Here is a 25,619-nt window from a genome sequence, read left to right as displayed (position 1 = left end):
TAGTAGGCACGCAGTAAATTTCGGTTGATGAATTGAACACTGGGATAAGTAGGGGGCGGTGGTGATACAAGGATGATGAAGCTAGCCAGGCCTCATTTACTTGCCCTCAGACCTTGTCTGCTTTATAATGATCTGGTGGTTTTGTATGTCTCACGACTTCTCTTTGTAAAGGCAACTTCTTGTCAAGGATTTGGCTTCTCTTTCACAAGGTTTAATGAATGGTCAAGGCGGTGAAAATAGTGTGATGGTGTGAGATCCTTCGTGTGTCTGTGTCAGCTGTCTGTGTATCCCTTCAAATCCTCTCTTGTCTTGATGTGGTTCTCTTAACAGCTGCCAAGCGTGATGTTCCACACTTAGATTGTAATTCTTATAGGGGAAAAATACTTACGGCAGTCATTATCTAATTCTTGGGTAGCAACTTGAGAAATAAAGCCTAGGTGATGACCAGGGACAAAGTGAAGAACTTTTATGAGCTTTTACTGCTCGTATAATTGAGGCTTGCAGCTCTAGCTGTCTGAGGCAGAAACTCCAACTTGTGGTGCCATGCTTGATCTCTTTTTTTGTGTTTTGTCACATGTAGAATGCTGACTAGACTCCTGTAGCGTTAGAGTACAGTCCTGGCTTTGAAGCCTCTTCCTAGCTGTATGACCTTCACTACTCTAAACCTTTATTTTCTCATCCATAAAATGAGGATAATAGTAACTGCCTCATAGGGTTGATGTGAGCATGAAACATGAGACATGTTACCTAAAAAGTGTTGAGCACAGTGTTTGATAGGTAGTAAGTGCAGAATGCATGTTAAGTTTGTTGAATGAATGACTATTTCTGTAGTTTAAAGGGCTACAGAAACCAATCCTGTTGGGTGCTTTTTTTTTCTCTGTCTGCCTCCATTCACTCCCTTTCTAAGCTTTATAACTGGTTGTGTTACTTCTTGTACATTCACTTCTCTCATTTTTATTCCAGGAAATTTCTGTCTCCTTCAGTTGTCCCAAAAATTTCCACCAGTAGCTCATCTAATTCTGAACCTAAGTCAAGAATGATTTATTTTGTATTGTTTTACTCCTTACGGGGTTTCTTTCTTTCTTTTTTTCTTTTCTTTTTTTTTTTTTGAGATATTTGTTGTCAATGAGGGTCAGACTCTGAAATATTTGAAGGGATTTATTCTGAGCCAATATGGGTGACCAGTGGCCCCTGACACAGCCCTCAGGTGATCCTGATAACGTGTGCCCTGGTTTTAAACATTTTAGGCAGACATGAGACATCAGTCAAATACATGTAAGATTTACATTGATCTGGAAGGGTAAGACAACTCTTAGGGGGTGGGGGCTTCCAGGTCATAGGTAGATTTCAAAATTTTCTGATTGGCAGTTGGTTGAAAGTTGTTATCAATAGAAAGGAATGTCTGGGTTAAGGTATCCTGGGGATCAAGGTTTTATTGTGCAGATGAAGCCTCCAAATAGCAGGCTTTAGAGAGAATAGGTTGTAAATGTTTCTTACAGACATCTGTGTTAATGTTAATGCTTTTCCTAAATTCCAGAAGGGAGGAGGGTATAATGAGGGGTGTAGGACTCCACCACCACTACCACCATCATGGCCTTAACAGGTTTTTCAGCTTCACTTTGGAATGCCCTTGGCCAAGGGGAGGGATCCATTCGGATGGTTGGGGGTGCCTTAGAATTTTATTTTTGGCTTATATCATGTACCATAAAATTTAATTTTATGTGTGTGCAATTCAGAGGTTTTTAATATATTGGCAAGGTTGTGCAGTCAGTCACCACTATCTAATCTCAGAACATTTTGATCACCCTGAAAAGAAATCCGGTATCCATTAGCAGTCCCTTGCTATTCTCCTACCCTCCCTCCTCTCAGTCCCTTGCAATCACTAATCTGTGTCTCTATGGATTTGCCTATTCTGACATTTCATATAAATAGGATCAAGCCTTTTGTTTGGCTTCTTTGACTTTGCATGTCTTCAGTGTTCATCCATGTTGTCACATGTATCAGTACTTCCTTTTATTGCTGAATAATATTCTGTTTTTTGGATATACCACATTTTATGTATCCATTCATTAGCTCATGGACATTTGTGTTGTTTCCACTTTTTGGCTATTGTAAATAATGCTATGAACATTCTTATTGAAGCTTTTGTGTAAACCTGTGTTTTCATTTCTCTTGGGTGTATACTTCAGTGTGGAATTGCTGAGTCATAGGGTAACTGGGAGTTCTCCTTCTGTCACCGTATTTTCAACTTGTCTGAATTTAGAAACGCCTTAGAATCCAGTGCGCCTACTATTTTGTTATCCTTTAAAGAAAGGAGTGAAGAAAAGGATTTTGATATTGACAAGAAAGGAAATCACTAGTGAGGAGGTAATCTAATCCTTCTATATCATCATTTAACTCACTGAATCATACTTGCCATAAACTAAAGCTTTTATTACTGAACAAAGCTTCCCTCACCCCGTATGTGAAGAACTGGGATTCTGGAGGATGATACCCTTTCTGTTGTAGATGCAGTGAATTAATAAGAGTTTGGGTTGTTGTTACTAAGAGAATACTATAGAGGTCACTAAAGTACATTAGAGAAATAGTACCATATATCTTCTTTTTTCTCCAGAGTGATAGAATTATGTTCCGTGAATTGTCCCAAACTCTTTTTTTTTTTTTTTTTTGAGACGGAATCTTGCTCTGTCGCCCAGGCTGGAGTGCAATGGTGCGATCTTGGCCCACTGCAACCTCCGCCTTCAAGGTCCAAGCGATTCTCCTGCCTCAGCCTCCCGAGTAGCTGGGATTACAGGTGCCTGCCACCATGCCTGGCTAATTTTTGTATTTTTAGTAGAGACGGGGTTTCACCATGTTGGCCAGGCTGGTCTCGAACTCCTGACCTCAGGTGATCCGCCTGCCTCGGCCTCCCAAAGTGCTGGGATTACAGGTGTAAGCCACTGAGCCCGGCCGAATTGTCCCAAACTCTTTTGGGGCTTTTATAAATTTAGAGTTTCTGAGTTGATACTCCTTGATCTTCCATGGGCTGTACAGTGCTACTTTGTTGGTGTAAATTGCCAAGTAATAACAGCACTTAGTATGTGTCGGGAACTGTTGTAAGTTAATTATAAATGAATTAACATGAATTAGGTTGTGTCATTATCCTCATTTTTATATGAAGAAACTGAGGAACAGAGATACTAAGAAATTTGCCCAAGGTTACACAGCTAATAAATTGATAACTTAATGTTTAGTGGGTTCAAGTGTATTTGTTTAGACTTCACATCCACTTCTGCTGAATTCTCAGCACCTACCCCTACTGTACTGTAAATATAAATATTTTAAGGAGTGAGAACATGGGACGAGAACTTCATGTTCCTAGCTCAGGATTGGGGTTCTACTTATGAGCAAGAGTTCTTTCCAGCTTTATTCATCGTATGTCTGACTTTAATTACTGGAAGAATTGAGGAAGTTGTTTTGTATTAATCATAATTGATGCTGTAATACTTCACTGTTGGTTTAGTTCTTTAGCTCTTTATCCACCTCATCCTGTCATCAGGTCCCCATGGCTAAGAAGATTCATGGCAAAGTTTGTTAATTAAAAGTAATATTTTTAAATTTTGTAAAAATCAGAGGGGTTCTAGGACCATATGGAATCTGTATTGGTAATCTCTGGTTCTAGGTTTTCTATACTGGATTTAGGAAGAGAAGTAGAGTGGAGTGTTGGGATTTACTTTGTCTTAAAAATATCCTTAGAAGTAAAACACGTAAAAACATATTTACTCCTGAATATCCTTAGGAATATAACATTTAGAATACTTGAATATTCTTTTTTATTTTTTTTGAGATGGAGCCTTGCTCAGTTGCCCAGGCTGGAGTGCAGTGGTGTGATCTTGGCTCACTGAAATCTCTGCCTCCCGGGTTCAAGCAGTCCTCCTGCCTCAGCCTCCCAAGTAGCTGAGACTACAGATGTGTGCCACCATGCCCGGCCAATTTCTGTGTTTTTAGTAGAGATGGGGTTTCCCCATGTTGGTCAGGCTGGTCTCGAACTCCTGACCTCAATTGATCTGCCCGCCTTGGCCTCCCAAAGTGCTGGGATTACAGGTGTGAGCCACTGTGCCTGGCCAAATACTTGAATATTCTATATGGTTTTGACAGTTTCAGTTGAATGGGAACTGAGTTGTGGGGAATTAAAGATACTGCAGAGAACTGACTGGTTATTCCTTCATTCTACAGTTGGCTCAAATAACTGTGATGGCCATGCAGGAGAAATATCCAGCTGAGGGGATCTCTCACGTCACTTCACCGAGTGAGTAGTCAAAAGTTTTCTGGGTTAAATTCTGACCTTTGTTCCATTTTTTCATATTCCTTAAGGCAAATATTGAACAAACAAGCATTCACTGAAATGCTGGTGCTAAAAGAATGAAAATAACATGGGGCTTCATTGAATATAAAAACAAGTCTCTGAGGGAACAATTATTTATCTCTTGTGCTATGTGGCTTTCAACAGGACCACGTGGTTGGGAGAGGACGACATAGAAAGGATTGGAACAGAATGACTGTGGAACATAGTTCCATTTGAAATCAGAAAAACACAGCATAAATTACTGTGTTCTATGTTGTCTTTGTCCTCTGGGTGGGTCAGTCATCTGCTAGTCCACAAAGATAGGAATTCTGCTTGGATGCCAACAGATTCTGTTACGTTGTTACTAGAAGCTCAGGAATTTATCTTTAGAATGGATTAACAAGATTTTGAAACTACAGTAGATATATTAAATATATACAGTCCTTAAGTGTCCATGGCAGACTGGTTCCAAGACCTCCTGCAGATACCAAAATCCACAGATACTCAAGTCCCTGATATAAAATGGTGTGGTATTTGCATATAACCTGTGTATATCCTACTGTTTACCTTAAATCGTCTCTAGATTACTTATAATACCCAATGCAATGTAAATGCTATGTAAATAGTTATACTGTATTGTTTGGGGAATAAGAAGAAAAACAAGTCTATGCACATTCAGTAAGATACCATTAAAAAAAAAAATTGGTTGAATTCACACACGTAGAAACCATGGATATGGCCAGGCGCTGTGGCTCACACCTGTAATCCCAGCACTTTGGGAGCCCAAGGCGGGTGGATCACCTGAGGTCAGGAGTTCGAGACCAGCCTGGCCAACATGGTAAAACCCCATGTCTACTAAAAATACAAAAATTAGCCGGGTGCAGTGGTACGTGCCTATAAGAATCCCAGCTACTTGGGAGGCTGCGGCAGGAGAATCACTTGAACACGGGAAGTGGAGGTTGAGGTGAGCTGATATCGCGCCACTGCACTCCAGCCTGGGCAACAGAGTGAGACTGTGTCTCAAAAAAAAAGGAAAAAAAAAAGAAACCATGGATATGGAGAGCTGAGTGTATATTAAAGACATGAATATATGTGTACACTGTGCAGGCATATTAAGTAGATAATATATATTTCAAATAATATTTTAGAAAAATGACTTGTTGAATTCTGGTGTATTGGTAAAGAAGAGGGCACATTTAATTCAACTTAGGGTATGTTTTATTTAACTTTAAAATCTCACAGTGCCTTACTCAGCATAGATATTCGGTAAATGTTTGGTGTATTCTCTTAGGCATGCTGTCTTGCATATAGTAGGCACCATTATAAGCTTTGGTTGAATCAATTCAAGATTCATTCAGCAGAATTTTTGTTTGTTTGTTTTTTGAGATGGAGTCTTGCTCTGTCACCCAGGCTGGAGTGCAGTGGCATGATCTAGGCTCACTGCAAGCTCCGCCTCCTGGGTTCATGCCATTCTCCTGCCTCAGCCTCCCAAGTAGCTGGAACTACAGGCGCCCGCCACCACGCCCAGCTAATTTTTTTGCATTTTTTAGTAGAGACGGGGTTTCACCGTGTTAGCCAGGATGGTCTCGATCTCCTGACCTTGTGATCCGCCTGCCTGGGCCTCCCAAAGTACTGGGATTACAGGCGTGAGCCACTGCGTCCGGCCTCAGCAAATTTTTTTTAAACATCTGCTAAGTGCTGCACATTTTCTTAGGTTTGTACAGTTTGTATGACAATTATGTATATAATGCAAGTTTTTAGAACATTGCCTTTCCTATGGTTTTTTCTCTCTTCAGTAGTATCTCATTCAGATTAATAATGGTCTTAATAATTGATAAGGATGCTACTGATAGGACATGCACTATAACACAAAAAAATTTCAGCTTTTTTTTTTTTTTTTTTTTTGGAGACGGAGTCTTGCTCTGTGGCCCAGGCTGGAGTGCAGTGGCACAATCTCAGCTCACTGCAACTTCCGTCTCCCGGGTTTAAGTGATTCTCATGCCTCAGCCTCCCAAGTAGCTGGGATTACAGGCATGCACCACCACACCTGGCTAATTTTTTTGTATTTTTAGTAGAGACGGGGTTTCGCCATATGCCCAGGCTGGTCTCCAACTCCTGAGCTCAGGTAATCTGCCCGCCCCCGCCTCCCAAAGTGCTAGGATTACAGGCATGAGCCACTGCACCCGGCCAACTTCAGCATTTAAACTTCAATTTTGAAATAAGTGTAAACCTCTATAAATATACCAAAATATATTTTTAACAAATAACTCTTTGAAATTAGGGTATGGAGTAGGTGGATGGAAAAATGGTAGTGATGAAGAGTGGAAGATTAGTAGTAGTAACGGAAGCGGTTTCCAGTAGGAAGTCAGGAAGATGGTAATAGAGGCCTTCAATCTTAACTGTTTCAAAAGGCCTGGCAAATTTTACACTGACTAGAGAGAGAAAGCTGTGTAGACTCACCAGAAGGTCGGATTTCTTTGCTTTGGGCTAGAATTACACCAACTTAGTATGGTAGCATTGGCTAATCTCATGCCGCTCAGAAACTCTGATTGTTGCCTGTGTCTTCTATAACAATTACAGATTACTGAGCGTATAAAGATTCTTTCGAATCAGGCAGTCACTGTGATCCAAAGAATAGAAGAAGTATTTGGGGAAAGTCAAGTTGCCTTCAGTAGAAAGCCAAAGTAAGGGTAGCAAAAAAGGAGCAAAAGTAGAAGAAAATAAGTTTAAAAGATGGGAGAAGCACTAAACTTGGAAGAAAGGAATAAAGTAATTTGTGTCCAAATATCATTTGCCTCCCACTAGATCAGAGAGTCTGTAGAACCATATTTTCTGAAATCGGCTCTCACACTTTAAGTTAAATGGAGGATAAGTAGCTGCCATTAGTTTTTTTGTTTGTTTGTTTACATGGATCACCAGATACACCTTAGGAAAATTATAGTGGTTTTTAAAAAATAAATTTAAGTCTTTGCTAGAATGTTAGTGAATCAAGTATTTATTGAACACTTCCTACCTACCTCCCCCCAAACAGCATATTTTAAATCAAATAAATCTCATCAGTCTTTTTGTCTTAACCTGCTCAGCAGTTTTAGTGATTTCTTCACGTTGCTCTCAAGATAAAGCCGTAGGCTCTTCAGATTGACTTTCAAAACTCACCTTGATCTCAATAGGCTTCACCTATTGAGGGTACCCTGGTTCAGTGAAGCAATGATTTTCTTTTTTTTTTTTTTTTTTTGAGATGGAGTTTCACTCTTGTTGCCTAGGCTGGAGTGCAGTGGCGCAATCTTGGCTCACTGCAACCTTGAAGCAATGATTTTCAACTGGGGACTGGACTGCTTGTTGCCCTAGGAATCATTTGGAACTATATGGTTATTTTCTGGTTTCACAATGATGGTGGACTTGGTTGAGGGTTGCTGCTGGCATTCAGTGAGTGAGAACCAGGGATACTAAACCATTCTGTAATGTATAGACTACACATTGAAGAATGGTCATCCGCAGAATGCCAGAAGCACCATTGAGAAACTGTAAGAGGAAAGAATGTGGGTTTTGGAATCAGAAAGAACTGGGTTCAAATATCAGCCCTCCCCTCTGTAAAATAGGGGCGGTAATACTTTTCAGTAAGTAGGTAGGCAAGATTATGTTTGTAAGGTCCTGTGGCTTTACAGGTTTCAATAAATGGCCACTGCTATTAAATATGATTGTTTTCTCTTCCAGTACTCCTGGATTCTTCATGGGTCTTATTACCATCTTTGAATATTCTCACTTCTCATACTATTTCCACTTAAAATTAACTAGCTCAGTCTTGGCGCCGTGGCTCACACCTGTAATCCCAGCACTTTGGGAGGCCTAGGTGGGTGGATTATGAGATCAGGAGTTCAAGACCAGTCTGGCCAAGATGGTGAAACCCCATCTCTACTAAAAATAGAAAAATTAACTGGGCGTGGTGGCGGGCACCTGTAATCCCAGCTACTCGGGAGGCTGAGGCAGAGAATTGCTTGAACCCAGGAGGCGGAGGTTGCAGTGAGCTGTGCGCCACTGCACTCAAGCCTGGGCGACAGAGCAGACTCCATCTCAAAAAAAAAAAAAAAAAAACAAAAACTAGATCGGAGCAGCTGAAATAGGCACAGGATAAAGGGGTAGGTTGCTGCTGTTCTCTCTTAGGTTTATGTGATTTTAAAAAAAAAAGATCTGATGGGGTTACATCAGCTGGTTCACAGTAAAGATGGGAAATGCCTCTTTGTTTCAGGTTCCAATGTGATTAAGAAGGGCAGTTCCCTGGGGACTGAATGGCAGACCCCAGTTATCTCAGAGCCCTTTCGGAGCCGCTTCAGCCGCTGTTCAAGTGTAGCCGACAGTGGGGACACAGCCATTGGTACATCATGCTCAGATATTGCAGAGGGTAAGTTTGTATTAATGATTTGATTACCAATATGTGTTCTCATTTTCAGATTGCATTTTGGGTATATTGGCATTTCCAGATTATGTTATTTCCAGAATGTTTATAACGTCATTCCATTTCATTCAAGGAGTCTTTCATTCTTCTTACCCTGTGCTTCTCACATCTGGTCCCTTTATCTAAATTTCTACTTTTTATCTTATCTGAAACAACTTTGTTGGAGGATGGGGAGACAGGGTCTCACTCTGTCACCCAGGTTGGAGTGCACTGGCATGATCATAGCTCACTGCAGCCTCCCAGGCTGAGGTAATCCTCCCACCTCAGCCTCCTAGGTAGCTGAGACTGCAGGTATGCATCACCGTGCCTGGCTAATTTTTTGTGTGTTTTTATAGAGATGGGGTTTTGCCATGTTGCCCAGGCTGGTCTGGACTCCCAGACTCAAGAGAACCACCTGCCTCGGCCTCCCAAAGTGCTGAGATTACAGGCATGAGCCCCTTTGCCTAGCCTTTGAAACAACTTTCTGATAGGTTAATTGGCCTCAAGTCTTTCCCTCTGCTGCCAGATTATTTTTTGCTAAAAGCCTAATTTCATAGTTTCCTGTAAATCTTCAATAACTCCTATTGCTTGGGCGATGAAGTTCAGAGGCTTCAGTTCTGTGATCGTCCCTATCCCACCCACTCAAACGTATTTCCTGCTGTCACCAAGTCTGAACGTACAGTCCTGTTTTTTGTTTTGTTTCTATTTTTTGAGATGGTCTTACTCTGTCACCCAGGCTGGAGTGCAGTAGTGCCATCATGCTCACTGCAGCCTTAAACTCCTAGGCTCCTGAGTAGTAGGGACTGCTAGCATGGTGCCACCACACCCAGCTATTTTTTTTTTTTTTTCATTTTTTGTAGAATTGAGGTCTTGCTATATTGCCCAGGCTGGTCTCAAACTCTTTGCCTGAAACGATCCTATTGCCTCAGCCTCCCAAAGTGCTGAGTGCTGGGATTACAGGCTGGAGCCACCATACCCAGCTGGTTTTTGGTTTCTGATACCAGGGCTCTTTTTTTCCTTCTTTAATCTGGGCCCATGTGTGCGATGCCTGCCTCCTCTTGCCTTTCCTAGCTATGCTGTTCTTACTATTCAAGATCCAGCAAATGTCCCGCAGGCTTTTCCCATCCCTTACACTCGTTAGTCATATCATTCTCCTTGCATTCTTGTATCTTTATTATCTCTGCCACTTGTTTTCGCACTTAAGTATTGCCAGGCAATACTTTATAAGGGCATTTTGTTTTTCCATTTAGATTGGTGAGTTCTAGAAGGCAGAGAACCTAATGATAATAATTAACTACTGTTGATTGTATGCTTTGTGATAGATACTATAAATTTTTTCTGTATTACTTCACTAAAGCCCTTAAGAACCCTATAATATGTCTTAATTATTTCCATTTTACGGATGAGAAGGCTGAATTTCAAAGTGATTGAATGAGTTTCTTAAAGTCACAAAACTTGTCACTTTGATAATCATATGTTGTAATTTTAAAATATCTACTCCACAGCCACTTGGATGGGTATATTCCAGAAGATAACAATCCTAGCTACTTGGGAGGCTGAGGCAGGAGGATCACTTGAGCCCAAGAGTTTGAGACTAGCCTGGGCAACATAGTGAGACCCTGTCTCAAAAAAAAAAGTAAAGTTCAGTCACCTTGGTACACAGGTTGTGTGTGTGACTCTGTTTTTTATTCCTTTAGGGAAATACATATGTATTTCCCTTCTGTGCATTCTTTTTAAATTGTAGCAGCCTTTTTGGTGAGAATGTAGAGAAATGGAAACTTCTGTGCATTGCTGGTAGAAATGTAAAGTATTGCAGCTGCTTTGGAAAACAGGCAGTTCCTCGAAAGGTTAAACATAGAGTTATTCCTGACCTGATAGTTCTTCTCATAGATATATACCCGGGAGAAATGAATACACAAGTTTTTATGTGGACTTGTACGTAAATGTTGGTAGCAGCATTATTCATGATAGTCAGAAGTAGAAACAATCCAAAACCCACAACTGATGAATGAATGAATAAAATATCCATATAATACAGTAGAATATTATTCAGCAATAAAAAGAAATGAAATACTGGTACATGCTACCTTAAAAACATATACTGGCCAGGTGTAGGGGCTGATGCCTGTAATCCTAGCGCTTTGGGAGGCCAAGGCGGGTGGATTGCCTGAGCTCAGGAGTTCGAGACCACCCTGGGCAACACGCTGAAAGCCCATCTTTACTAAAATACAAAAAATTAGCTGGGCGTGGTGATGTATGCCTGTAATCTACTCGGGAGGCTGAGACAAGAGAATCGCTTGAACCCGGGAGGCAGTGGTTGCAGTCAGCTGAGATCGTGCCATTGCACTCCAGCTTGGGCAACAGAGTGAGACTCCGTCTCAAAAAAAAAAAATATATATATATATATATATACTAAGACTGTATTTTCAGGGATCATTTCTGTAGTGTGTTACTAGAGAAGTTTTTCTGAATGTGTAGAGCACCGGTAAGAAAAAGAAAATAAAATGAAATAACCATTATATATGAAGTAAAAAAAAGCCAGACACAAAAGGCTGTATATTGCATTATTCCCTTTATATCGGGGTCCCCAACCCCTGGGCCAAGGACCAGTACCAGTCTGGCCTGTTAGGAACCACACAGCAGGAGGTGAGCAGCAGGTCGAGCATTACTGCCTGAGCTCCATCTCCTGTCAGATCAGTGGCGGGATTAAATTCTCATAGGAGCACGAACCCTATTGTGAACTGTGCATTTGAGGGATCTATGTTGCGTGCTCTTTATGAGGATCAAACTAATGCCTAAAGTCCAGAATAGGTGAATGTACAGAAACACAAAGTAGATTAATGGTTTTCTAGGGCTTCAGAAGCTGGTGGAAACAGCATGACTGCCAAAGGGTAAGAGGTTTTCTTTTTGAAGTGATGAAAACGTTGTAAAATTGATTGTAGTGATTACGCAACTCCGTTAATATACTAAAACCCATTGAATTGTACACCTCAAGTGAGCAAATTGTATGATGTGTGAATTGTATTTCAATAAAGGTTTTTGGTTTTTGTTTTTCTTAAATAGGTATGAGCTGAGAGGAGTAAATTTAAAAATGAAAAGAAAAAAAAAAAGCCAGGAACAGTGGTCTGTACCTATAGTCCCAGCTGCTCCCGAGGCTGAGGTGGGAAAATCACTTGAGCCCACGAGTTTGAGTACAGTCTGGGCAACATAGTGAGATCTTGTCTCCAAAAAAAAGGAGGGTAGCGGGGACCACATCTACTGTTACTGGTTCCTAGACATCTAGCATTAATTTTAGTTTTTGTTTGTTTGTTTTATAAAGATAGGGTCTCTTTTTGTCACCCAGGCTTGAGTGCAATGGCGTGATCATAAGCTCATTGCAGCCTTGAACTCCTGGGCTCAACCGATCTTTCCACCTAAGCCTTCCGAGTAGCTGGGACTACAGGCGTGTACCATTATACTCAGCCAGTTTTTTTTGTTTTTGTTTTGTTTTGTGTGTGGAGTCAGGTTCTCACCATCTTGCCCAGGCTGGTTCTGGAACTTCCGGGCTCAAGCAGTCCTTCTGCCCTGACCTTCCAAAGTGCTGGGATTACAGGTGTGAGCCACTCTACCCAGCCCCTAGCATTAATTTTAATAGTTTGACAACTATGTGTATAATGGGGACTGTGCTCAGTAACTATTGAGTAGAATTGAATCAGATTTTGAGGTACACAGGACTTCAAAAATCGCCTCTGCTCATTTTGATTGGTGAATAACAAAAATTCCCCAAGGAGTTAAGTAACTTGCCTAACGTCATACAGCTGGTTATCAGATTCTGGTCTCCTGACTGTGTAATATTCTTTCTATCAATTGTGTAATCAAAAATCTTTCTGTTAATTTAATTTTCACTTGTTAAGGTTTTGTCTACATGTGCAGTCATAGGACCTTTTTATTTTGATTAAATAATAGATATTTTTAAAATCATCAATGGTCTAGATTTTTCCCCATTGAAATGACCAGCTGTATTTAATTCAGTTACATTGATACACAGATTGTGTGTGTGACTCTTTTTTATTCTTTTGGGAAAATACTTATATTTCTAGTGCATTCTTTTAAAGTTGTAATAGTCTTCTCGAGATAGGGGTCAAAGATATTGGTCTAGAAGTTTTTTTTACTTATTATTATTATTATTATTTTTTTTTTTTTGAGACAGAGTCGCTCCGTCGCCCAGGCTGGAGTGCAGTGGCCCAATCTCGGCTCACTGTGACCTCCACCTCCTGGGTTCAAGCAATTCTCCTGCCTCAGCCTCCCGAGTAACTGGGATTACAGTCGCACATCACCATGCCTGGCTAATTTTTGTATTTTTAGTAGAGACGGGGTTTCACCATGTTGGCCAGTCTGGTCTTGAACTCTTTTTTTTTTTTTTGAGACGGAGTCTCGCTCTGTCGCCCAGGCTGGAGTGCAGTGGCGTGATCTTGGCTCACTGCAACCTCCGCCTCCCGGGTTCAAACGATTCTTCTGCCTCAGCATTCTGAGTAGTTGGGATTACAGGCGTGTGCCACCACGCCTGGCTAATTTTTGTACTTTTAGTAAAGACGGGGTTTCACCATGTTGGCCACACTGGTCTCGAACTCCTGACCTCAGCTGATCCACCCACCTTGGCATCTCAAAGTGTTGGGATTATAGGCGTGAGCCACTGCTCCTGGCCTCTAATCTTAACTCTTACACATTTTGTTCATGAATCTAGCTTGCAGTCTAGTTGACAAGAACCCCTATGACTGGTATACAGTATAGTTCATTGTTGCATCTTTAAATTGAATAGGCATGCTTTTGATTCCACCCTTCTTCACTAAGGTGTTTTAACTTGGAAGATTCTGGAGGGACAGAGTAGAGGTGGGTACTGAAGAGTTCAGAATGCTTTCAGCTCTTTGCAAAAGACTGAAATAGTCACTGGCATAATTCAGGCTACTGAATCACTTCAGGTATAGACTGAAGTGACTGAGATTTAGTAATAGCTGAATCTACCCTTACTGTGAAAGGAAGTTTGCTCAAAAATGAGTTGTTTTTTAGGGTGGGGAGGGGGCATAAAATGTGGTTAAGTAGGGGAGAGATTTAGAACTATATTCTTAAAATGGCAAAACCCCAATGTTTTTGGGAATTGTAGATTTCTGTAAATAAAAATCACATATCTCATGCATTGTATTTTTTAAAGAGATGGGTCTCGCTATGTTGCCTACACTGGAGTGCAATGACTGTTCACACAGGTACCATCATAGTGTACTATAGCCATGAACTCGGTGGGGCTCAAGTAATCCTCCTGAGTTAGACTACTGAGTAGCTGGGCCTACAGAGGTGCACCACCTGCCTGGTTCCCATACACTAAATTTTGAATGCCTTTGAAAATTGTAGAAGATAGAGGTCCCTTTGAAAATGAGTGTTGCTATTTCGTTTCAAAATATTCTAAACCACAGACCAGACTTACGGTGTAACTCAGAGGTCCCCAACTCCTGGCCCATGGACCAGTACCAGTCCATGGCATATTAGGAACCAGGCCACACAGCTGGAGGTGAGCAGCAGGTGAGCAAGCATTACTGCCTGAGCCTGCACCTTCTGTCAGATTAGTGGTGACATTAGATTCTCATAGGAGCACGAACCCTATTGTGAACGGTGCATGTGAGGGATTTAGGTTGCTTAGTCCTTACGAGAATCTAATGCCTGATGATCTGAGGTGGAACAGTTTCATCCTGAAACCATCCCCCCAACCATCGTCTGTGGAAAAATTGTGTTCCACAAAACCATTCCCTAGTAACAAAAAGGTTGGGAACCGCTGGTGTAACTTTACATTTCATAGCACAGTTAGTCTGAATCAGGCAGTTTACTTAATATAAATAGATAAACCCAATAGATAAGTTAAAAATGTGGACAAAGACCTCACCTTAATTTTCTAATACGTCCATTTATCATCTATAAAAAATTAGAAAAGCCATATTCTTCTGGGTCAGTTGGTACTTTTCTTCTTGGCTTTGGTTTTGGCATTATTTTGGGGTTATCTTAGTCTATTTTCGGTTACTATAAGAGAATACCTGAGACAGTGTAACTTATACAGAAAAGATGTTTATTTTACCCAGGGTTCTGGAGAGAGAGAAGTCCAAAGGCATAGTGGCAGCATCTGGCGAAGGCTTTTGTACTGTATCATAACATGGTGGAAAAGCAGAGACCACTAGAGTGAGCCAAACTTGCCTTTTTTTTTTTTTTTTTTTGAGACAGAGTCTTATTTCTGTGACTCAGGCTGGAGTGCAGTGGCGGGATCTTGGCTCACTGCAGCTTCCGCCTCCTAGGTTCAAGTGATTCTCCTGCCTCAGCCTCCTGAGTAGCTGGGATTACAGGCACCGGCCATTACGCCCAGCTAATTTTTGTATTTTTAGTAGAGATGGGGTTTCACCATGTTAGCCAGGCTGGCCTTGAACTCCTGACCTCAAATGATCCGCTTGCCTCTGCCTCCCAAAGTGCTAGGATTACAGGCGTAAACCACCATGCCCAACCCAAGCTTGGTTTTTTTTTGTTTTGTTTTGTTTTGTTTTTGAGGCGGAGTTTAGCTCTCGTTGCCCAGGCTGGAGTGCAATGGTGCAATCTCGGCTCACTGCAACCTCTGCCTCCCGGGTTCAAGCGATTCTCCTGCCTCAGCCTCCTGAGAAGCTGGGACTACAGGCATGCGTCACCACACCTGGCTAATTTTGTATTTTTAGTGGAGACAGGGTTTCTCCATGTTGATCAGGCTGGTCTCAAACTCCTGACCTCAGGTGATCCGCCCGCCTCAGCCTCCCAAAGTGCTGGGATTACAGGCATGAGCCACCGTGCCCGGCCCCAAGCTTGCTTTTATAACAACCCATTGCTTTGAGAACTAACTCACTTCTGCTCATCTATTATGAGGCTTCTACCCTCATGACCCAGTCACCTCTTAGAGGCCCCCACCTCTTAATACTGTTACATTGGCAATTAAGTTTCCAACACATGAACTTTTGGGGGACAGACACTTTTAAACCACAGCAGGGGGTGTGGGCTCAAAACTGAATTTGGTGAATCTAGAGAGAGTGGTGCTATGGATGGTGAATGGAAGGACGTATTGCAAAGTTCACGGTAGCAACCCCTCACGTGCTACAACCTCACAGTCTTCTGTTTTGTAATTATACTATGGGAGCAGCGACCCTTGGTAAGAACTGATACTATGGTGCTGTTATGGAGGATTTAAAACACATTGCTTATGGTTAAGCACAGTGGCTCATCCCTGTAATCCCAGCACTTTGGGAGGCCGAGACAGGTGGATCACTTGAGGTTAGGAGTTCAAGACCAGCCTGGCCAACATGGTGAAATCCTGTCTACTAAAAATACAAAAATTAGCCAGGCATGGTGGCGGGCTCCTGTAATCCCAGCTACTCGGGAGGCTGAGGCAGAAGAGTCGCTTGAACCTAGGAGGCAGAGGTTGCGGTGAGCCAAGATCGTGCCACTGTCCTCCAGCCTGGACAACAGAGTGAGTGAGACCCCGTCTCAAAAAAGAAAAAATTGGGCCAGGGGCAGTGGCTCACACCTGTAATCCCAGCATTTTGGGAGGCCGAGGCAGGCGGATCACCTGAGGTTGGGAGTTCAAGACCCAGCCTGACCAGCATGGAGAAGCCCTGTCTCTACTAAAAATACAAAATTAGCCGGGCGTGATGGAGCATGCCTTTAATCCCAGCTACTCGGGAGGCTGAGGCAGGAGAATCGCTTGAGGCAGGAGGTTGCGGTGAGCCAAGATCGCGCCAGTGCACTCCAGCCTGGGCAACAAGAGCGAAATTCTGTCTCCAAAAAAGAAAAAATTGTATTGCTTACTAGTCTTTGAAGTCTTTATCACTAGCAGTCTGCCTTAATCTTGTGTACTAGTCCTATATTTAAGTTGTGAGACATCAGAAACTGGGTCCTTTAACTGAGAAATTTCTTTCTTGGTCCTGAGAGACTAATGCATATTATCAGAACTTATTCAGGTTTTTGTTTTGTTATGTGTGTGTGTTTTTTTTTAGTGTGGCTTTTTATATATCCCCAAGATCATCTTCAGTATAGCAAATTAGATACTATGCATATAGTATAAGGCTTGCACATCTTTTTTTAAAAGTATTTATTCCTCCTGTCTAACCGAAATGTTTTACCCTTTGATCAGCATCTCTCGATTCCCCCTGCTCCCAACTTCTAGTAACCACAATTATTCTCTCTGTTTCTATGTGTCAAGGTTTTTTTTAGCTTCCACATATAAGTAAGAACGTGCAGTATTGTCATTTTGTGCCTGGCTTATTTCTCTTAGTGTCCTCCAGGTTCATCCATGTTGTTACAAGTGACACAATTTACATCTTTTATAAGGCTGGTATTCCGTTGTGTATATATACTGCATTTTCCTTATCTATTCATCCGTTGATTCTATAACTTGGCTATTGTGAATAATTACTCAGTAAACATGGGATTGTAGATATCTCTTTGACATACATATTTCATATCGTTTGGATATATATACCCAGAAGTGGATTGCTGGATCATACGGTAACTGTTTTTAGTTTTTTGGTTTTTTGAGGAACTACATACTCCATTGTTTTCCACAATGGCCGTGTTACATTCCCACCAACTGTGTACTAGAGTTCCCTTTTCTCTGCATCCTCTCCAAACTTGTTATCTTTCATCTTTTTTTTTTTTTTTTTTGAGATGGAGTCTTGCTCTGTCGCCCAGGCTGGAGTGCAGTGGTGCAATCCTGGCTCATTGCACCCTCCACCTCCCGGGTTCAAGCGATTCTCCTGCCTCAGCCTCCCGAATAGCTGGGACTACAGGCACGTGCCAACACACCTGGCTAATATTTTGTATTTTTAGTAGAGACGGGGTTTCACCGTGTTAGCCAGGATGGTTTCGATCTCCTGACCTCGTGATCCCCCCTCCTCAGCCTCCCAAAGTGCTGGGGATTACAGGCGTGAGCCACTGTGCCCGGCCTCATCTTTTTGATAATAGCCATTCTGACAGGTGTGAGGTGGCTTGCCCATATTTTTAAAGAGTTGCTTAAGTCCGGGCATGGTGGCTCACACCTATAATCCTAGCACTTTGGGAGGCTGAGGCGAGTGGATCGCTTGAGCCCATGAGTTCGAGACCAGTCTGGGCAACATGGCGAAACCCCATCTCTCCTAAAAATGCAAAAACTGAGGTGGGAAGATCACCTGAGCCTGGGGAGGTCGAGGCTGCAGTGAACTGTGATCACGCCACTGTGCTCCAGCCTGGGTGACAGAGTGAGACCTCATTTCAAAAAAAAAAAAAAGTTGTTAAATGAGAAGGTAGTAGCTGATATATACTCACATAATTCTGGGAACAATTATAGTATTTGTTGTAGTTATCTGAGTGTGCTCTGTGTTGGTTGGTGGGGAGAAAAAGAAAGAAGTTGGTAGTCGCTCTTCTCCGTGGTAGATATGCTTGATTTGGGAACGAGTACTGAATATAGTTGAAAAGAGAAGAAATTGGTATTCCTTGTTTCCTTATTCAGTTTCCTGCCTGCTGAAAGCGATAAGTATGTTACCTCACATTCCTCCCTTATTGTTTGCTTGCAGTAGTCCCCCTCAGAGTAGTACTTGAAAGTTGGAAATAGGTAGAAATGTGAACTTGTGCAGTAGGGCTAATCAAGGGTTGTCTCCCAAGACCAGGCGGGAGCCAAAGGAAACACGAATTCAGTCTGGAGGAAAAGTTAAAAAAAAAAAAAAAAAACACACACACACAGTTGGGTACACACAAGGGGACAAGTGAAAGGCAAAATATAAAATAGAGGATTTCAGTGTGTACCCAATTGAGAGTGCTCACTGTGCTAGAGTGAAACCTGAGAGTTACTAAGAATAACTTCACATATTCAGGCAGTCAGGTCTGGGGTATGGGAGAGAGAACAGAATCCTGCCTCAGATGCCATACTCCCTGTCCTGCATACTGAGCAAGACTGTCTAGTTCGCTTCATTCTTCAGATAGTTTGGACTCGTTGCTCACCTTCCTGGGGGAGCTTTTGGAGGTCACAGAAGATTCTGGTGACTCTTGGAAAGGATATTTTTATTAGATTTGATTATAGCTGAGAGTTGTCCAGCTTCCAGAAGAGTAGGACCTAACTCATTTTCCTTAAGTAAGTAATTTTTTTTAAAGTTTAAATTTTTTAAAAAACTTTTTTAAAGTTTTTCAGCTTTGTCTGTTGACTGACAAGATTTTTTTTTATTCCAGTACAAAGGACTAAGTTAAAAGTGAAGCCATTATTGCCTTTTGTTAGTTTACCTTGTGAATGGCATTTGAGATCCTGGAACATACATCTCCCAGTTTGGTTGCCGTGTCTTTCTGCCTGATACTTTTGATGATGGTGCTCTCTCTGCTTGGTCTCAGGACAGGCCGAGAGCTTCTGGCATAGCATTCAAACTCAAGAAAGCTTGCTACTTCAATTTTTACTTATGGAAGACTATTCTCTCTGCAGATTTTTGCAGCTCAAGTGGCAGTCCTCCTTTCCAGCCCATCAAAAGCCACGTAACCATTCCAACAGCCCATGTGATGCCTTCTACTTTAGGGACCTCTCCTGCCAAGCCAAATTCTACACCTGTTGGACCCTCTTCCTCTAAACTGCCTTTGTCAGGGTTGGCTGAAAGTGTGGGAATGACAAGAAATGGAGACCTCGGTGCAATGAAACATTCTCCAGCCCTATCTAGAGATCTCATGTATTTCTCTGGTGCTACTGGAGAAAATGGAATTGAGCCGTCCTGGTTTCCAGCAGTGGGCCATGAAAGACAAGAAGAAGCGAGGAAGTTTGATATTCCTAGCATGGAATCTACACTCAATCAGTCGGCAATGATGGAGACACTTTATTCAGATCCTCACCACCGAGTCCGCTTCCACAACCCAAGAACCAGCACAAGTAAGGAGTTGTACAGAGTGTTGCCTGAGGCCAAGAAGGCACCGGGCAGTGGGGCAGTATTTGAGCGGAATGGACCACATTCTAATAGCAGTGGGGTCCTCCCTTTGGGACTCCAGCCTGCTCCCGGGCTCTCCAAGCCTCTGCCCTCTCAGGTGTGGCAGCCGAGTCCTGACACTTGGCATCCCCGAGAGCAATCTTGTGAACTCAGCACTTGTCGGCAGCAGCTGGAATTGATTCGTTTACAGATGGAGCAAATGCAGGTAGAGGTCTATCTTTCCTTGGATTTTCTAGGTTCTGTGCAGTTCTTAGAATTGTAATAGCTTTTGTCCTTTGAATTTTGGCTTAAAGAAAATAGCTGTAAAAAGAAGGAAGATGTTTGTAGACAGGAAATATAGGCTTGTGAGCTGTTGGCCATTGAATCTGTTTGGTGGTCAAATTAAGCACCAGATAGGGTCTCCAAAATAGCAAAAGGTTACAATGGAAAACCTAAAAACGTATTTATACCAGTCACTAGGCTAAGTACTTTCACATACAGGATTTTATTTAATCTTCATAGTGTACTAATGAGGTAGATGTAGAAACTTACCAGGTTCTTAGACTACATAATCTGTCCAGGGTCATAGAGCTGGTAATTGGTAGAGCTGGGGTTTAAAAACCATCTTTGAGGCTGGGTGCAGTGGCTCACGCCTATAATCCCAGCAGTTTGGGAGGCCGAGGTGGGCAGGAGTTCGAGACCAGCCTGGCCAGCAGAGTGAAACCCTGCCTCTACTAAAAATATAAAAATTAGCCAGGTGTGGTGGCATGCACCTGTAGTCCCAACTACTCAGGAGGCTGTGGTGGGAGAATTGCTTGAACCTGGGAGGTGGAGGTTGCAGTAAGCTGAGACCGCGCCATTGCACTCCAGTCTGGATGACAGCAAGACTCTGTCTCAAAAAATAAATAAATAAATAAATATGAAAACCTTCTTTGAGCCCCTGTGTTCTCTCTACCACTTTCATATTTTCTTTTCTTTTCTTTTTTTTTTTTTTTTTGAGATAGAGTCTTGCTCTGTTGCCCAGGCTGGAGTGCAGTGGCGTGATCTCGGCTCACTGCAACCTCTACCTCCCAAGGTCAAGTGATTCTCCTGCTTTAACCTCCCGAGTAGCTGGGACTACAGGTGCGTGCCACCACGCCCAGCTCATTTTTGTATTTTTAGTAGAAACAGGGTTTCACCATGCTGGCCAGCCTAGTCTTGAACTCTTGACCTTGTGATCTGCCTGCCTCAGCCTCTGAAAGTGCTGGGATTACAGGGGTGAGCTATCGCGCCTGGCCTATATTTTCTTTTTTTTGTTTCTTTTGTGTGTGTGTGTGTGTGTGTGTGTGTGTGTGTGTGTGTGTTTGGAGACAGAGTCTTGCTCTGTCGCCCAGTGGCGTGATCTCAGCTCACTGCAACCTCCACCTCCCAGGTTCAAGCAATTTTCCTGCCTCAGCCTCCTGAGTAGCTGGGACCACAGGCACATGCTGCCACGCCCGGCTAATTTTTTGTATTTTTTATTAGAGATGGGGTTTCACCCTGTTGCCCATGCTGGTTTAGAACTCCTGAGCTCGGGCAAACCCTGTTGCCCATGCTGGTTTAGAACTCCTGAGCTCGGGCGAACCCTGTTGCCCATGCTGGTTTAGAACTCCTGAGCTCGGGCAGTCTGCCCACCTTGGCCTCCCAAAGTGCTGGGATTACAGGCGTGAGCCACCGCGCCCAGCATATTTTCTTTTAAAAAATCCTTGTGCTGCTGAAGAGTGGGAAGGAAGGGAGCAGACATATTCCCCTTCCTTGGTTGGTGAGGACATCCTAGCTCCTGGTTTGCCTCTGTTGCTAGATAATAAAAGATAACTGACCTTTTCTTAGAAACTAGAGCCTTTTTGAACAGGGAGTGTTCAGTTGGCAGAACCCTTCCTGGCAGGTTCTTTCCAGTCATGCCTCAGAGCTAAAATTATTTCATAAACATTGGGCCTCATTAGGCTGAGCCAAGTTGGGCCTTGACTGCAGACCCAGCTGATTACTGCTCAGGTGTTTTCCGGCGTGTATGGGTCAAGATCAAGCTCATCTGGGCCTACTTGCCTTTCAGCTTCAGAACGGAGCCATCTGCCACCATCCTGCTGCTTTTGCTCCTTCACTGCCCATCTTAGAGCCAGCACAGTGGATCAGCATCTTGAATAGTAATGAACACCTTCTGAAGGAAAAAGAGCTTCTTATTGACAAGTAAGAGGGCAAGGGGTACCACAGAGCCAGACTACTCTCCCAGGCCCCATTGAAGACACCTAATGGAGTCTTCCCAAGAGCAAAGCATTCCTCCTCTGTTTAGGTCCATGTCTTGCCTCATGGTGGAGGTAGTTTGATAAGCAGCCTAGTCGTATGTATAACTAATATAATATGCCAGTTATGTATTTCTTTAGGGGCTCTAGGGAGTGCCTAAAGGGGGTAGCCAGTTCATTGCTTCTGATCTTTTCCTCATTTCCCCTCAGTTACCTTTCTCATTTGTTCTTCTTCCTTCAGAAAACAGTGATATCCAGAATCTAAGATCTTGCTTACATAATAGGGATTGTACTTAGTAGGGGCTCGTATTGTGAGGGGTTAGCATCAGGACTCTGACCTGATTCTACTGACTTGTGCAGGCAGAGGAAACACATCTCTCAGCTGGAGCAGAAAGTGCGAGAGAGCGAATTGCAAGTCCACAGTGCCCTCTTGGGCCGCCCTGCCCCCTTTGGTGATGTCTGCTTGCTGAGGCTACAGGTAAGTATTGGCCATCAGGATGGCATTCTGTTTGTCATAACTCAGTGTCTTCCCTATGCTTGACACCATTAGGTATCCAGGAGATAGAAAAGAGATCAAGTGATTTAAGTGTCCCTGTCCTCAAAGAGTAAACATACTAATTTATAAAGCACCCTTTATCATGCCCTTGTGGGGGCAGAAAAGGCTAAGAACCAGGTGAAAGTCCAGATGCCTGGGTGTGAAGACATACTTGGAAGAAAGGTAGATAGTAAGGTCCTAGAGTTGGGTGATGTTATGAGAAGTCTTAATTTTCTAGCCCTGGCCAAAAGGAGAGAGAGGCAAAGGTAATGCAGGATTTAGAGCCATTCTCTTTTTTTTTTTTCCCTGCTCTGTCACTTAGGCTGGAGTGCAGTGGCACAATCTCAGCTCACTGCAACCTCTGCCTCCCAGGTTCAAGCAATTCTCCTGCCTCAGCCTCCCAAGTAGCTAGGATTACAGGCGCCTGCCACCATGCCTGGCTAATTTTTATATTTTTAGTAGAGACGGGGTTTCATCATATTGGCCAGGCTGGTCTCGAACTCCTGACCTCGTGATCTGCCTACCTCGGCCTCCCAAAGTGCTGGGATTACAGGCGTGAGTCACTGTACCCGGCCATTCTCATTTTTATCCTCCATATCTAGGAGCAGCTGAAGAAGATAATATTCTCACTGAAATCAATGGTTGTGGGGCTTGAGAGTTTGAAAAGAAGCCTGCTTTGTTGACCAAGCTTCTGCAATTTGAGGATTTGAATGTTGGATATTTGACAGGTTATAGCACTGGCTTTGCTACCTAATTAAGGCAGTATCCTGTCTCATAGAATCAGAATGTTAAGAGTGGAAAGTGCCTTAAATAAAATCTAGTTAATTCTTCGAATTTACTGATGAAAGAATTGAAGCCCGAGAAAGAGGAAGACCTTGCCTGAGATCATATAGAGAATGAGTGGAGGGAAGCCAGGCTTTGAGCCCAGGTCTTCTGATGTCTTGTCCTAGGTTCCTTCCAGTATACAATGGCTTAGGTATTGCTTTAAGGCAGTGGTTCTCAAATGTGAATGTGCATCAGAATCCCTGGAGCACTTGTTAAAATACAGATTATTGGGACCCATCCCTACAGTTTCTGATTTGGTGGGCCTAGGAGTTAGGCTTAAGAAATTGCATTGCTAACAAATTACAGCATCAGGTAATGCTGATGCTGTTAACCCTAAGACCCAGTTGAGAACCACTTCTTGAAGAAATTCTTGGAGAAAAATGATATTTGACTGTGAAGTATGCTGGGAATAAGTAAAGTACATGAGACTATAAGGGTAGAGAACAGTTACATATTGAGAATCTTTCTGGCAGGAATTACAGCGAGAAAACACTTTCTTACGTGCACAGTTTGCACAGAAGACAGAAGCCTTGAGCAGAGAAAAGATTGACCTTGAAAAGAAACTCTCTGCTTCTGAAGTTGAAGTCCAGCTCATCAGAGAGTCGCTCAAAGTGGCGTTGCAGAAGCATTCTGAGGAAGTGAAGAAACAGGAAGAAAGGGTAAGCTGAGTAGCTGATAGCCCTAATTCACAAAGGAGTTGGCAGTCAGCTGTCTACTCTAAAGCCTAAGCTGTTTCTGGCCCCCATTCCTGGAGCTAAAAGGAGACAATTGGGTGAGATCCTCCACTGAGCTTCTCATACAGAATCATCACAGATCTCCTTTTTGCTAGAAATGGAACTCTCCTCCCTCCCTCATTTTTGCTTCATCTCCACAAAACCACAACAGTCAGAGAAAGTTGTATGATCCCTCACTGTCCCACGTTGTGCTGTGCAATGTACCACCAGCTGGTCTGGGTAGAAAACCAACCTGAGTACTCATACCAGGTGGCACTGTTGCAAGATACACCTGTGTTATATTTATATCATTCAGTTTGGTTTCTCACCCTTCCTAAAAAGTAGAGAAAAATTCCATGTGCGCCAGGCATGGTGGCTCACGCCTGTAATCCCAGCACTTTGGGAGGCTGAAATGGGTGGATCACCTGAGGTCCAGAGTTCGAGACCAGCCTGGCCAACATGGTGAAACCCTGTCTCTACTAAAAATACAAAAATTAGCTGGGTGTGGTGGCTGGCGCCTGTAATCTCAGCTACTCGGGATGCTGAAGCAGGAGAATAGCTTGAACCTGAGAGGTGGAGGTTGCAGTGAACCAGGATCACGCCATCACGCCATTGCACTCCAGCCTAGGTGATAGAGCAAGACTCCGTCTCAGGAAAAAAAGAAAAATTCCATGTGCACAGCTAGTTTGGGTGTTTATTTTTACCAGTACTCTTATAATTGCCTTAGGTTTAAAGTTACTTGGTTTTGTTGGTATCTCCCAATTCACGGCTTGCTCTAAAGCATGTATTTTTGGGGAACCAGTTTAGTAATGTTAAAGTTCTGGACCACTTAAAACAACTAGAGCAATACTTCTCAAACTTCATTGTTTCAGAATCACTTGGTGATCTTGTTAAAAATGTACATCAGATTCATAGTTCTAGGAGGGGGCCTGAGATCCTGCATTTCTTTTTTTTTTTTTTTTTTTTGAGACGGAATTTCGCTCTGGCACCCGGGCTGGAGTGCAGTGGTGCAATCTCAGCTCACTGCAACCTCAGCCTCCTGGGTTCAAGCGATTCTCCTGCTTCAGCCTCCCAAGTAGTTGGGAATACAGGTGTCTGCTACCACACCCAGCTAATTTTTGTAATTTTAGTGGAGATGGGGTTTCACCATGTTGGCCAGGCTGATCTCGAACTCCTGACCTCAGGTGATCCACCCACCTCAGCCTCCCAAAGTGCTGGGATTACAGATGTGACCCACTGCACCCAGCTGGATTCTGACAAGCTCCCAGGTGATGCTGATGTTGTTGGTACTGGAAGGACTTAAGAGGGTTTGTTAAAAAAGAAAATTTAAAGTTGAGTTAGGCTGGGCGCCGTGGCTCATGCCTGTAATCCCTGCACTTTGGGAGGCTGAGGTGGGCAGATCACCTGAGGTCGGGAGTTCGTGACCAGCTTGACCAACATGGAGAAACCCTGTCTCTACTAAAAATACAAAATTAGCTGGGCGTGGTGGCGCATGCCTATAATCCCAGCTACTCAGGAGGCTGAAGCAGGAGAATCACTTTAACCCAGGAGGCGGAGGTTGCAATGAGGCAAGATCACTCCATTGCACC

General features: G+C 43.0%; 1 protein-coding gene and 1 pseudogene across 5 annotated transcripts in view; both read left to right on the top strand.

The window, feature by feature from the left end:
• CEP85 (centrosomal protein 85) overlaps window positions 1-25,619 on the top strand; it is a 44,074-nt gene that overhangs the window by 1,050 nt on the left and 17,405 nt on the right. For 2 of the 5 annotated variants that reach the window (XM_009233390.4, XM_002811235.6), the window contains exons 2-7: window positions 4,216-4,288; window positions 8,571-8,723; window positions 19,234-19,928; window positions 21,771-21,904; window positions 22,318-22,435; window positions 23,791-23,976. In XM_009233390.4, coding sequence (XP_009231665.1) covers window positions 4,234-4,288; window positions 8,571-8,723; window positions 19,234-19,928; window positions 21,771-21,904; window positions 22,318-22,435; window positions 23,791-23,976 — 1,341 coding nt within the window. In that variant the 5' untranslated portion in view covers window positions 4,216-4,233. Of the gene's footprint in view, window positions 1-1,138; window positions 2,368-4,215; window positions 4,289-8,570; window positions 8,724-19,233; window positions 19,929-21,770; window positions 21,905-22,317; window positions 22,436-23,790; window positions 23,977-25,619 lie in introns of those variants that run through there. The other 3 variants (XM_054539624.2, XM_063714213.1, XM_054539639.2) reach the window with 3 other exon arrangements.
• On the top strand, window positions 11,171-11,264 carry LOC112130869 (small nucleolar RNA U3; annotated as a pseudogene).

The sequence above is a fragment of the Pongo abelii genome, chromosome 1 (genome assembly GCF_028885655.2).
Source record: "Pongo abelii isolate AG06213 chromosome 1, NHGRI_mPonAbe1-v2.0_pri, whole genome shotgun sequence".
Lineage (NCBI taxonomy): Eukaryota > Metazoa > Chordata > Mammalia > Primates > Hominidae > Pongo > Pongo abelii.
Note: the sequence above shows the minus strand (reverse complement) of the source record. Positions and strands in the feature narration are given on the sequence as shown.